Source organism: Arachis ipaensis, chromosome B10, assembly GCF_000816755.2.
Source record: "Arachis ipaensis cultivar K30076 chromosome B10, Araip1.1, whole genome shotgun sequence".
Lineage (NCBI taxonomy): Eukaryota > Viridiplantae > Streptophyta > Magnoliopsida > Fabales > Fabaceae > Arachis > Arachis ipaensis.
In genome coordinates this window covers 133,481,070-133,496,150 of record NC_029794.2, presented here as the reverse complement: position 1 = coordinate 133,496,150, position 15,081 = coordinate 133,481,070, and the positions used below count along the sequence as shown (strand labels likewise).

Genomic DNA, 15,081 nt, shown 5'->3' with positions numbered 1-15,081 from the left:
ATACTAGTATTAAATTCGTGCAATGCACGAACTTACATTTTAATTTGATATAGTTGGTAAAATAATATTTTATAATAATACATTTTTCGAATTTAATATAACATTATCATCGTCATTATATAACAAACGTACTGAATATGCTGTTTTATCTTTATTCTAAGTATAATGCAAATGGAACGGTTTGAAGTCCATAATATTTTTGAGCCATAAGAAAAGTGGTCTATAAAAATAGGAACATATATAATTGTATTAGTAACATGTCAATTTTACACTAAACTTTATATCTAAAGGCTAATGAAAATTTATCGACAACCTAATATTTTACTAACCTCATTAGAAATACAATTGGCATATGATGTGTTGCTTCCTGTTACACATTTCATCTCAAGTTTGAAAGCAGAGTTATAGATAAATTAGTTATATCTACAATAAATATTTGTATAAAAGTGTAAATCATAATACGTTATTAAAATAAAAATACTATTTTTCTTACTTAAATATTATTAAAAACTTCTTTGAACACAACATTTGTTGTTGATGACTTTTGATTGTCGTCTTCGTCCAGAATTAGAAAATTGAGGCCACTGCAATTTTTAACTCTTGACAAAGCAACATAAAATTATTCATGGGTGAACACTGATTTTGGCAAGTAAAGTGCTACATGTGATAATGATTGACCCTAACTTTTGTTGATGGTCATTGCAAAACACACTGTTAATGAAAATTGTCTCCGTTGAAATTTAAATGACAATCCTAAATCTGAAGGGAACAAGTTTATTCTTAAAATGTACACTTTATCATCAATATTTCTACCAGTCACTACCGTTGCTCCAATTACGTTATATATATAAAAAAAAAAACATATACGTTATACACATATAGCAGTTTTGTGTATCTATATATGCACTCAATACATTGTAAACTATGTATCTTTTGAATGATAACCGACGTAGTTAGTAGCATTTACGCCCAGTTTGGTAAACAACTTAATTAAGTTATTTTTAAAGAAATAGCTTAATATCGAAAATATTTGGTAATCAGAGAAAATCAGTTAAAAACAGTCATAACTTGTCTTATTTAGCATTCATTAATTGTTGCGATAATTAATTAATGCTAAATAAGGTAAGTAGATCCGAAATCCGACACGATCTAGTGGTTTACAAAAAATAGAATTCAATCAAATTTGAATTAGTGCGATTTTAATCGATTTTCGATTTAGATTATATTGGATAAGCAGTTTAACTTAAAGGAAAAGTTTAGGGGCCAGCAATTTTGTTAAATTCTAGCCAGCATGTAATTAGCAAAGAAAAGTGAACCATTTGATGAAATTTCACATCAATCTTGCACCATTAAAACCATTATTGATGGCTATTTGATGGCTATAAATCACAAAAATTGCTGACTCCCTAATATTCTTCTAATTTAAATTGATTTAGATTTAAAAACTCCTAAATAAAACTGTGGAAGTGTCTTCCTGCTTTTTCTTTTTTAACTACAATTTTTTTTCATTCACATTATTATGTCACGTGTCATAATTCATGTGTTCATAACACGCAGCGAAAGAAAAGAAAGCAATCCTTAAAGATCTATTTTTGTATTTAAACTTTATTCCAATAATATACAATATAATAGATCAGATCTAAATACCTGTGTACGCTAGTAAAAATCACTTTCTCCTTCGATGGTACGAAGGCGCTATGCGTATCCACACCGAGACCAACCTTTGCTGTCAACTCCTTGACCAATGGACATCTGATCTAAATTGAGAAACCTCTTGCAACTCTTTGCACGCCATAAAATTCTTCTCCAAGAATCAGACTCACATTCGTTTATGTGTGTAGAGGTAAAAGAATAAAACCCTTGTATTTTATTCTCATCTATCTCTTTCCTCTACTCTTGGCATACATATATATAGTATGAAATTTGTTACTGATTTTAAATTTGATTCTCAATTCAAATTTAAATCATATCTTTAAATTTTAAATCTGAATCCTTCAAATTTATGAATCATATCATAACTCAATTTGAAACAAAATTAGTTAGGATCCCATCCAAATTTAGAAATAGAATAACTAATTATTCTCAAATCTCTTTTAATATTCTCAATTATCATACTATTATTATATTCTTAGTGCTAGCAAAAAATATAATAATATTCCATTTAAATTAATATAATTATTTATTTGATCAAATCAAATTAATAATTAAATAATTCTACAGCAAAGATTAAAACATTCGTTAGTGTGTGACCCCATAGGTTCAATACTAAGCGGGTAGTAAATTAGTCATACTAAATTTACTAATCAAGGTTGGCGTCTAGCAACACTCCTCAACGACCCGATAGTATGAAGTAATATATTTTTACTAAGAACCTCAGAAGAATAAAGTATAATTCCTTCCATCTTTCCAACTCTTGGTTATTATGTTTTAATTGTCAAACTCTAACTTGTTACCATTATTATAATGAACTGTGAATGACCTAAGAAACTCATTTCTTCATTCATTCAATCCCCTTGGCCAAGGTTTTATTTATTTCAGTCATTATAATCATAGAGCTCAAACTCTTTACCGAGAGTTGACGGATTCCTTATTGACTAATCATTAATTCTACAAGTATTTAAATCATACCCAATATCCATTCAACTAGCACCCTAAGGTATTAGGTGTCCGGAATCAAAGTATAATAAATACATTGTTAATTACTATGACAGTCGCAGGTCAAAGGAAACTCTATTACTATGTTCATCTTGAGAATATCCTATTGACAAATATACGGTAATTATAACCATTAGGAATTCTCAAAGTGAGTCAGTTCAATGGTCATATCTCTATATGCACCATCTATATATATAATTTAATAAATGAGATCTATTAATCTTCATCCAATAAAGACCATTATATATATATTAGTCTTTCTGGATTATTAATGTCCTTTTTAATAATCCTATGACCAAGAACAATTTAGATTAAATTATAAAAAATTTATCTCTCAATATTATGATCTCTATCACAATGATAAATCTCTAAATTTAATCAAGAACGTTATTATATTAACATTTTAATATAATAATAATAACAAATTATTTGACACATAATTAATTGAATTGTGGTCAAACTTTTTATTCCCAACAATACGCATTATTAGATATGACTAAATTATAATATAATACGGATTATCTCAATAAGTCATGTCAGAATACCGAAATCACAAAGACTAATGTTATGTACAGGTAATTGATGTTATTTGAATCTCAAATAATTTCGATGTACAACACCACTACAAAAAAAAATTAGTTTTAGCGACAAACTTTTAGTGGCAATAATATAATAGTTATTATTTTGTTTATTTAAGTTATGTTTTAGTGGCAATTATATATTTGTCATTAATATTATATATTTTAGTGGCCATAATACTATTCCCGCTATTATTCTTAATAACATTAACTAAAAAAGCCTTGTGTCAATATTCATTAAACTAAAACTCTCCTAAAACGCCAAAACGGCAAAACCCAACCAAATAGAGGAAGAGTGAGATCAGAGGAGTGGCGAGTGTCAGAAAAAGAGAGATTCAAAGAGAAGAGAGAGTTCGTCGCCGAAACCCTAAGCTCGCCGTAGCCGTCGCCGCCGCTATCGTAGTTCATTTGCTTTTCACTACTGTCGTAAAGCTTATGGGATCGAGCTCCGCTAATGCATCATCTCCAGATTTGTAGCAACGCGGAATCCCCTGATATCGAGAGAAAGAGCCTCTCCCGTTAACACATCTCATTTGCGAACGACGCTGTTGCATTCTCTGTCAGCATTCTATTGCAGGATAGGAAGCAATTGCATGTCACTCTTCTCAATTTGATTAGTTTAATGCATATTTTTGCGTTCCGAAAATTTTTCTCTTGATTTTTTAATCCTTAATTTACAAACTTAGTATAATGTGAATAGCTTGTGTATATGAATTTGAAGTAAATTCTAAGAAAATTGATAAATTCGCAAGGTAGATTATTGTACAGGTAGAGTGAGGAGGAGATGAACCCTAACCGTAATCCGCAATCAAGCAATGGAGGAGGCATGATGCGATGCTACACTCACTGAGTTTCTCACTTCGTTAATGCATTATACTCCTATGGTTCGTTCTGTTTTCTTCTATTTAGGTAATATCTATGTTTTAGCTCCTTCATTAGAATTGTTTCCTAAATTTGATTGAACATTGGACCAACTCTTTCTTCTTCTCAGTTACCTGATGAATTGGTGAAGCATTACTTAGCCAAGAGCGGGTTTTCAGTCTCTCGATCTTCGATTATTAGTGCCTTTTTCCTTTACAGATTTGTTCCTTTTTTATTGATGTGTGAGTTTAACTTTGATGTTTTGACATTGTCAACTAATTAGAGGTAGGAATTGCCATATTAGAGTTGATTATAGAGAATAATAGTTCAATTTAATATTTGGTTATAGGCTCAAATTAGGATAGTGAATCAGAGGTAGGATTGTCCTATAGCTAGAGGCAGAGGTAGACCCAAGAACAAATGCTTCCAAGACACAACAGAGGTAGCAATAGACCATCAGCTTAACAAGACAAAAGTCCTTCAAGGACCACCTATTTCTTGCTCTGCAATGCAGTCCTTCAAGAATCCCTTCTCTGCTCTCTTGGCTGTGTTGTTCGACGACGACGCTCCTCTTAGGAGAGTTTGCAGCACCGGTGATCTTCATGTATGCACCATATATTAGCTTTCTTTCGTTCGTTCATTCCTTCATTTTCTTACCCTTGGCATCCAACGTTTGTTTTCTTGGTACAGGGGACTCATGGCAGCATCATGCATAACAATAATGAAGTATGTTTCTTAAATTAATAAATTGGCAGTAAGGTTTGCTTAATATTTATATTTGTGTTATGCTTAATATTTTTTTGAGTATTATATGTTTAGTCATCAATTTGGTTTGTGGACACTCAGCTTTCAGTGTTCAAATTTGGTACTGGTCAAGTCTTGCTGAGATTCTTAATTCCCTTCAGTGAAATTGCGGAGTTTTCTTAGATCAAAGATCTATGATTTTCTGCATTCACGAGTCCTTTAGTGATGTTGGTACTTGGAATCATCTGTTTGATTTATTTTTTGTTCTTTCCCTTTACTCATGAACTTGGGGATGAGTATGGAATGATATTAAGGTTGGAATGGATAAGAGAGTGCTACATTTTTTATTCTTATTTTTTGGTTCTTTGTTACTATTTCTGATTTTGTCATTGCTTTGATGGAAAATTCTCCAACTCTTTATGTCATTATCCAAGTCAATTCCAGATGATGTCTCAACTATGTTGATGGCAAAATCCGAGAGAACATGCCATTGTTAGAGCTGGCATAGTATGCTTCATGGTTGTAAATTTTGACTCGTTTGAAGCCTTTTCATATTCAATAAGTTTCTCATGGATAATTATAACAGTTGTAATGGTAATTAAATATAAAATCATTTATATGCTTCTTCTTACAAGTTAGCTTTTTTACTTCCCCTTTTCAGCTTAGTTTCATAATTTCTTCCTGTCTTCCTTTTAAGATAGTATAGTTATGCAAGCTGATGCGTGATCTTAATACTAGTTATTTTTAGATGTTTCTAGTTGAATACCTTACTGATTCTTTACTCAAATTTTTTTTAATTCTTTGTATTCATATTTTCAATTTTCAATATATGTGTTATTGACTATCAATCAATACTTTGAATTGAACTTCAATCTGATCTGCTGCTCAGAACTTCAATTCATGCTTGGGGTTCTCTACTTTGTTGTCTTGGTATGTTTTTTCTCTGCTGCTTGGAACTTCAATTCAGAACTTCTCTTTACTGTTATCTTTTTTCCCACACCACCAAGTTTTGCGGGTATGATTTCTTAGTTTTGTTTTTGCTGTGTTTCACCACTAGCTGCATTGTTTGTGTTCATTCTCACAATTTCTTTTTTGTCTATGCCATCTTGTGCCATGTCAATATTATAACCCTATTAGTTCATTTAGCAAGAAATAATTTTAAATTTAAATCTTAAATCTTATTAGTAATGATATTGATATATTGATGTTGAACTATTTCGTTGCTTCTTTTTGGATAAATAAATTCTTAATTGGTTAAATCATTTTGAACCTCACAAGGTGCTACATAAATATTTGTAAAAACAACATATATTATAAACAATTATTTAAAATTGAATGTGAGATTCCTCAATCTAATAATTGATTTTAACTTTCAATTTTAACTATTTAATATGAAGTAAATTAAAAAAAGAAAAGAAAAGAGAAAGACCAGACTAAAAATTATGGCAAAGTGGAAGTTATTAATTGACTATCCACACAAGTAATACGGTCTCTCCATGATAAGACTGATCTTATTTCAAATTAGCTTTCCAATGCACAATAAAATGTTGGAACATTATCTTTACTGATTTTGTCAGAAGTGAGACTTCAAAACCACATTTGAGATGCTTAAGTGACATTTCATAACTTGCAGAGATAACAAAGCATTTTGCAGCTTTAACTGTGGATCCGAGGAAGAAGTGGAGCTCTCCTGGCTCAAGTTACCATGATCTCTTCTTCAAGGGTCTGCTTTGTTGGTTGTCATGATCCAATTTTCATGGTTTTATGATAGCTTTGGTAGAGTTCTATTCCTTCTTAATCTTGGTAACTTCTAGAAAGATAAATGCATTATAATGTTTCACTAGATGAGACAGAAAGAGGCCACTGGCTCTCACTCATCAATGCACGCAGCATATTGGCCATTGAGATTTTGAATATTTCATTGAAACTATTCTTATTCTAGAATGAATATGGTTAAATTTCAAATGGATAAACATTATATCAGTTCACTACTTTATAGTTATGGAAATTTTGAAATGGAACCTATTTATTATTTGAGGCCTAATTATGTGAAGAGAAGAAAGCTTACATTTAGATTAAATTACATAAGCCGTTTATCTCACAACAATATGCGCCAAAAATTGATGTCAATGTCTATTTTTTAGCAAACTTTATACTTTTTAAGACGAAGTATTTGTGCTTGTTTCAGTTGTTTGGGTGCCATGTCTCATGGCATTCTCCCAAGAAATATGCTATCATTGAAAACAAGGTGTCATCATTAACCGTTTTGAATTGACATGATAGCAACACCAACTACCAACACGAGGAGACTGGAAAGACAAAGGCATAGCTGCACTACAAAACAGGGTAGCAGAGAAGGAGACTCAAAAACTCTCCGAGAGAACAACTGTCCCTTGCTATAATGTGACCATGTTAGTTAAGTGTCAGGCCATTGACGAGTTTCTTAAGATTCATATAATTGAGCAATTGGGAACTTTGCTTCATTCTCTCTGCTGTATTATTGTATTGCATCTGTGTTAGGTTATATTTGTTTTCTTTTAATCATTAACTATGTGTTAATCATTGATGTAACATAGATTCGTAGTATTTGTGTTGTTTAAATTTGTATTATGCTTTATTACTTTTCAAGAGAACTTTTTGTATAAATATTTAATTAAATTTAATGAAATATTTTATTTTGTAGTAATTAATTTTAGTATATTTATATTATGTATAATAATAATAATAATTAATGATAAAAATAATTTGAAATTTTAGAAAAATGATAGGTGGTTATTTCTAAAAGAGTCAGTATAATTAAAAAAAAATTTAAGATTTTAGCGGCAATAGTAATGGCAACTAAAAGTGAATAATATTACAATTTTAGAATTATTTTTAGTGGCCATATTTATTACCGGTAAAATGGGTTTTGGCGGCAATAGTAATAGCCACTAAAAGTGAATAATATTGCAATATTAGAATTACTTTTGGTGGCCATATAAATTGCCAAAACAATGGCCGCTAAAAATTATATACTTTTTGTGGCCATTAGAAAGGTCTTTATCGGCAAATGTTATAATTGTCACTAAAACCTTTTAATGACAAAGCATAAGACGACTAATGTCTAATTGCCGGTAAATATATTAGCGGCTATTTTTATTGCCGCTAAAAACAAAATAAATGGCCGCTAAAAGTGGTGTTTTTTGTAGTGCACCAAATTGTGTGGTTGTTATATTTCCTTTTCTTTTCTTTTATTTTTTGTTATTTGTTATATTAAGAGAAATATTGAAACCTAAATTTTTATATATACATTTTGCCGTGTATAAAAAAAGGACACAATTAACTTTTTTTTTTTTTAATTTATTCATTTATTACCTGGGTTAGGTATAACTGTCTAAGATTTGGTAGGGCCAAATTTATACCATTACAATAATTGGCGTTAATAAATGTTATTTTTATACGTGTGTGAGCTAAACACTTTTTTAACTAAATTTTAATATTTTAAATCAATCTCTAAAAATTGTTAGTTAGATAATTTAATCTTCAATCAATTTTAATCACCATAGGCCACGCTTGATTTTTTTTTTTGAATGAGAAGTTCAACACAACAAATGGAGCAACGAGTGTAGTAAAGAAGAAGCAAAGCAAAAGTAAAAAAACCAGAATAAAAACAAATATAAAAATCTTTTTGTTATCTCCGACATTGCCATCAACAACAGAAGGGGTTCGGCACCTAACCACTTCTTGTAGTTCAGAAAAGACAAATTGATAATCTCTTCAACCTCTTTTTCTTTGTTCTGAAAAATTCTCCGATTGCATTCCAACCATATATTCCAAATGATCGCACAAAAGTACACCATCCATCTCTTGTACTCTTGTTTTGTTTTTGAGTTCTCAATCCAATTTTAAAAGTGCTCCTTTACTGTACCTGGACATACCCATTACATTTCAACGTATGATAATCAAACACACCATACCTACCAAAAAAAACTGCAACCAAAAAATAAATATATAATGACTATATTCAACACCATTGATATATAAAACACATAAAGTCTGGATTGTTGTCTGTACTTTTTCCTTTTTTTGGGACAGGAATTGTTGTCTGTACTATATGCCACGCTTGATTTCATTATATATAGTCCATGCGATTCACATTTGCCAATGCAAAACGGATTGTCTAATAAAATAAATAAAAATATAAAGAAACAATGAGTTTAACGAAAAATACAGTAAAGGAATATGTAAGTTATTAAAAAATTATATATCTGAAAACATATACTGTTAATAAAAATAACGTAACAATAAATAAATATCTAAAACTATGACAAAATAATAAAAAATTATATTTTTAGAAGTGAAAAATGACTCTTGTATTTAACAAATAATTTGTACATTTGATCCAAATTTTAAATTTGTAAAAATATTTAGATAACTATATATATAAGGTAGCGTTTGGTGGAGAGACAAAGACAGAAAGACTGAGACTGAGAGACAGAGATTGAAATAAATTTCAATATTCTGTTTGATGTAACATGTGAGACAGAAATTGAAACAAGAATGAAACTCTAATTTAATTTGCACAAAGAGTAAAATTGGAATTAATTAATTGAAATTAGGGTATTTTAGGTATAAAATGTTATTAAAGTTTCAGTCTCCACTTTTTGAAAGTACTGAAATACTGAAATTTTAGAGACAAAGACAAAAATTTTAGTACCAGAACCAATAAATATAATACTGAATATCAGAACAAAATTTGATTTCTAGACTTTTTTGTTCCACATGGTCATTCCTAGAAAAGAAAAAGTGTACATGAAATATAAAAATAAAAGTAGTATATATAATGAGTAATATAAAAATAAGGTGAACTCTATCCAATTCTTCTAAAATAATATTGTAAGTTATTTTTTATGATATGTCGTATTTTAATTGGTCATATTATCTTATTATTTAAGATGGGTAATGATATAATTTTTAAAATATCAAAACTCAATTTTTCTTCAATACGTTGCTTCGATTCGCCGTCGTCACAAGAAGTACCAGTAGTCATCTACTGTCCTCTCACGCAATTTCTTTTTTTCAGTGCATTATTTCTTAACGACGTCGTTGAATTTCTGTCGTCCGTAATTTTGCGGTCCTTCCCAATATAGCCAGTGCCGACGACATCACTATCCCCTGTCCTCTCACTCGATCCCTCTTTTTGCCGTGGATTACTGATCTTTACCAATATAATTAATGGTTAGTTGGGTTATTAAATTTTTTTATTAAAAAAACATATCTTTATTTAATTATATGATAGAACATATATTCATATGTAAAATATAACATAATATAATAAGAGAAAGTACAGGGAGCTAATGGAGTATCTATAGGGATGTTTGATTCAATAGGATATCAGATATTTATTGGTATCCGGATGGTTATTTAGTTATTCTGGATAGTATGAGTGTATTGTGTTTGAGAAATTAGTAGTAGTAGTATTCTACCTGGATGTTTATTTTTTAACTCATATTGGGCCAAATAAATAGCCCATTGTACACATTATACAAATACTCCATTAGCTCCCTAGCGGGACTCATAAAATAAATCTATTCAGAGTATTTAAAAATATAATTAAAATTAGAAACATACAAATATAATAATAAAATTTGTACTCCAAACAAATAAACATATTTTTTTATCATACATATATTATTTAAAAAATAAATATATTATTAAAATTAATAACAAAAATGAAATGCTGCAATAGAATTTCTGATATTGTATATAAGGAGTATCACATTTTGAACTTACATACACATACACATACTAATATTGAACATACAAAGCCAAAAATGGTTAGAATCAAATGTATCCACACTGTAATTCCTACCGAAGCTACCCCAAATGGCACTTTGTTGCTCTCTGAGAGTGAGCAAATCAATGCTCATACTCATGCACTCACAATTTACATTTACCGTGCAAATCACGATCACAACCACTACAATATCATTGACACAATCAAACACTCCCTTGGCAACATCTTGATTCTTTACTACCCTCTCGCCGGCCGCCTTCGCATGATTGAAGGCGGAAGAATGGAAATTGACTGTAACGGGGAGGGTGTAATGCTGTTCGAAGCGGAGTCCCTGAAAACATTGCAAGACTACGGTGATTTCGTGCCCAGGGCCGCCTTGAGGCCGCTTCTGCCGACGGTTGATTACCGTGAGCCTGTGGAAAACATTCCTCTTGTTCTGGTGCAGGTGACGAGATTCGCGTGTGGTGGCCTGTGTGTTGGGTTTGGAGTTTCCAATGTCGTTGTGGATGGAATCTCTGGCACTGTCTTCGTTGACGCTTGGGCTAAGCTTGCTCGAGGTGGCACTTTGGGAGAAGATGAGAAGCCAATTCTTGATAAAATGGTGATTCTAAAATCTGAGTTTATCGGACCGCGTTTTGTGCACCGTGAATTCAAGCCACTTCCGCTGATAATTGGTAGCTCTGACGTCAGTGAGGAGAGCAAGAAGGAAACAGATCTTGCAATTCTGAAGCTCACAAGGGAGATGGTAGAAAAGCTGAGGAAGAAAGCCAATGACGACGGATGCTTGGAATTTGGTTACGAGGAGCCAGTTACGCCGCAGAATCACCATCGACCCTACAGCAGGTACGTTTACGTACTCACAAAATGTAGTTGGCGAGGTTGAAAACAAAAATGTTATTCCTCCAACAAAATTATCCACTAAAATAAATTATTAATATATTTATCTATATTATATATATCATTTAATTTATTTTTAATATATATTTATATTTTAACATATATTTAATATTGATTAATTTTGATAGGAATATTTATAGATCATATCCAATCTGCATATCCACAGTATTTATTCTAATCCTATCCAAAAATTACGGATATAGATCGGATACAATAATAAAATTGCATTCGGATATCCGCGTATCCAATGCGTATATCCACGTATCCATCCACGTATCCGTAAAAATAAAAAAATAAAAAAATAAATATTTTTTGGTATTTTATTTCGACTAATAATTATTATATATATTATATTATTTTAATTTATTATTTAAAAAAATATATTTAATATTATTTTAAAAGTAAACATAGTTAAAAGAATAGAAAAAATAATTTTATTGATATTTTTTTAATAAAAACAAGTTTTAAAAATATTTTGTGTTTTGCGGATATATTCGATATCCGATCTGATTTGAAACAAGTTTTAAAAATATTTTGTGTTTTGCGGATATATTCGATATCCGATCTGATTTGTAAATGTAACAGTGCAGTTGAAAACAGTGATGACTTGACTTTTGGTGTAATAGTGCAGTTGAAAACAGTGATGACTTGACTTTTTTTTTTACCAAAGATAGGAGACTCGAACCCGCAACCTCTTAATTGAGAATGGGGAGACTATGCCATTTGAGCTATTACTCATTGGCCAGTGATGACTTGACTTATTAGTTGTTATTCATTTATTATTAATCGATTATGTTACGTGTACACTAAAATAATTAGCTATCAGTATAAATTATAAAATATATGTTAAAATATAAATACACATTTAAAATAAATTAAATTACACATGTATTTATATAATTATACATAAACTAGTATTTTTATCTGTAATAACATTACAAAAATATAAATCTTGTAAAATTACGCTAATTTATCCTGATATTATAGATTATGGCAAGAATTCAAAGATTTATAGAATTAAATTACTTTTATAAAAAGGTCGTAGGGGACAAAAGTTCTCGTCAACTAAGAAGACCAGGATGCTTGTGGATAAAAAAAATCAAATAATAAGATATTTAATTATTATTTTCATGTGAAATAGTGTAATTTTTTTACTAATAATTAATTTTAGCATTCGTTTTATTATGAATGAAAAAAAAAAAGAAATTTAATTGATTCAAAGAAGAAATATTAAGCTTGGTGTATTTGGAATCGGAGCAGGTATGAAAGCATTGCCGCTCATATCTGGAGGTGTGCATGCAAGGCACGCCACGTGGATCACAACCAACCCACGGTGGTCCTCACTGTCGCCGGCGTCCGAAACAGGCTAAAGCCACCTCTCCCTCTAAACTATTTCGGGAACGCGACGCACCCAACTGTGACCCCCACATGCCTCAGCGGGGAAATTGCTTCAAAGCCACTAAGATATGGTGCGCAAAAGATAAGAGAAGCGATCGAGTTGCTAACAGATGAGTACCTGAGATCAGCCTTTGAGTTCATTGGGAGGCAGGACCATGTAGGGTGGCTGAGGCCAAAGCTTAACAGTGAACCACCATTTCTTGGGAATCCAAACCTCAACATTTGGAGTTGGATGAGTAACATGCCTACCTATGGACCTGATTTTGGATGGGGAAGGCCGCTGTATATGGGACCCTGTGAGGTCGTCGGAGACGGCAGGGCGTTTATCATGCCAGCTCCCACCGGAGATGGGACTCTTTCCGTTGTCATTCGCTTGCAGACTCCTCATCTTCAACCATTTGAGAAGTTCTTCTACGAGGACATATAGACAGACGCATGTGGCTATTCCGGTGAAAATATTTTTATGTGAAGATATATAATTAAAGATCGTAAAATATATTAAATTATTTAACGATTTTTATTTATAATTTTCATATAAAAATTTTAATTCGAGTGATCATCATAAATATGAGTTACTTTGGTGTTTGTAAATTTTAATGAGTTAAGATATTTTAACTCGTTAAAAACTTTAGTTATATATATATGGAGTGCCTTGCCTTGTTTCAACTTCGATGTTGAAGCTGTGGGCCTGTGGTAGGTACTTTGCCAAATTTGGGCATGAGTATTTAAGTTTTGAGAAAAGGGTAAATAGGTGTCTGACTTTTTTTTTGTGGATATTTTTCTCTCTAACCATTGAAAAATATTTTTAAGTTTTTGACCTTCATAAAACTTGGATGGATCAATCTTTCCATCCAAATGCCTCCGTCAGAGACTGATCCGTCCAAATTTTATGAAGATTAGAAACTTAAAAATATTTTTCAATAGTTAAAAACAAAAATATTCGCAAAGCAAAAAGTCATGACCTATTTGCCCAATAATGTGAGGTGACGCATCTGCTATTCTGTGGCAATAAAAGGTAGTAAGGTACTACTCATATTTCATTTCATACGTACATCATTGTTGGCACACTAGTTTTCTTTGTCTCATTTCTAGAAAAATTGAAGACTTTTTTAATAAAATCAAATTAAAGGAAAATATGAAGACCTGCTAGAAGTAATAAGTAATTTAATTTATAATAATCTTATTTACACACATAAATCAATGCTTTATTTTTAAACATCTTTATAACTATTTGATTAGATTTCCGTCCCTACTCATCAGCCAATAAAATTTTAGGGAGGAAAATGTTAGAAAGTAAATTTCCCATTTACCGGAGTAAATATTATTAATAAAATTCTTTTTCATCTTGTTTAGTATTTTTCTGAATATACATTATACAATGGTTGAACTCATAAAATTTATACAGCATATAAAAAAGTATATGAATATTAATTTAACAGGCAATACAATAAAGGCAAGTTAGCAATTTATAAAATATAAAATGCTTTAAACAAATATAAATAGCTCGAACAAAAATAACTTATTAAGGATAAAAGGTAGTTAAATTAAAATCTAATAAAACTTTTTAATTTGAAGAAACTTGAAAAAGACTAGGACGATTTCGTAATCAATTATTGAGATGAATTTGGCAATGTTAGCTCACAAATTCAAGAAGGAAGGGAAAATGATATGGGAATTAATTCAAATTTTACATTTCAATATTTTTAAAGTAGTGGTGTATGTTATTATTTACTTGATTTTAATGATTAGTAGTTTTGCAAATTGCAATTTAACCATATCGGTTTGAATTTACTTCAAAATTTAGTTCTAAAATATGTAGCAAATATAAAAACCTTATAACATATCCAGAGGCAGATTTAGGGGAGACCAGCATGGCCATGCTCCCCCTAAATTTTCAAAACTTAAAATACATTAAATATAATGTTTAAAAGTTTTGATAAATATACTTTTTAGTTTGATGGTTAAAGAGAGGCATTATATACTTCAAAACATGGATTCAAATCTCATGTCATGCATTTAAAATTTATTTTCTTTTGTTCTTTCAATTATTTTTTTTATAATTTTTCTATCTATTATTATATAAAAATACTTTGATTTTTCTTTTGTTTTTTCAATTATTTTTTATAATTTTTTTATCTATTATTATATAAAAATAATTTGATTTTTATAATA

At 30.5% G+C, this 15,081-nt stretch overlaps 1 protein-coding gene and 2 long non-coding RNA genes across 10 annotated transcripts in view; all 3 read left to right on the top strand.

The window, feature by feature from the left end:
• LOC110268515 overlaps nt 1–3,269 on the top strand; it is a 12,220-nt gene extending 8,951 nt beyond the window's left edge. The window contains exon 2 of the long non-coding RNA XR_002356542.1: nt 3,231–3,269. This is a non-coding gene — a long non-coding RNA (uncharacterized LOC110268515). The remainder of the gene's footprint in view (nt 1–3,230) is intronic.
• On the top strand, nt 3,459–7,471 carry LOC107623703. Of its 8 annotated transcripts, none has more exons than XR_002355029.1 (5): nt 3,459–3,828; nt 4,002–4,142; nt 4,225–4,698; nt 4,785–6,614; nt 7,027–7,471. It is a non-coding gene; the product is annotated as an uncharacterized LOC107623703 (long non-coding RNA). The 8 variants fall into 8 exon arrangements; XR_002355030.1 differs by having other exon boundaries at nt 3,459–4,117; nt 4,225–4,336; nt 4,444–4,698; XR_001616569.2 differs by having other exon boundaries at nt 3,459–4,142; nt 4,225–4,336; nt 4,444–4,698.
• On the top strand, nt 10,601–13,960 carry LOC107624423 (spermidine hydroxycinnamoyl transferase). Its single transcript, XM_016326917.2, has 2 exons — nt 10,601–11,457; nt 12,772–13,960. Exons 1-2 carry the CDS (start codon nt 10,652–10,654, stop codon nt 13,334–13,336), a joined length of 1,371 nt encoding a protein of 456 aa, XP_016182403.1. The 5' UTR covers nt 10,601–10,651; the 3' UTR covers nt 13,337–13,960.

Bases quoted from the DNA above. Each gene is read 5' to 3' on its own strand.
- LOC107624423 (XM_016326917.2), top strand. From the start codon at position 10,652: ATGGTTAGAATCAAATGTATCCACACTGTAATTCCTACCGAAGCTACC. The intron at 11,458-12,771 runs GTACGTTTACGT...GAATCGGAGCAG, and splicing joins CACCATCGACCCTACAGCAG to GTATGAAAGCATTGCCGCTC.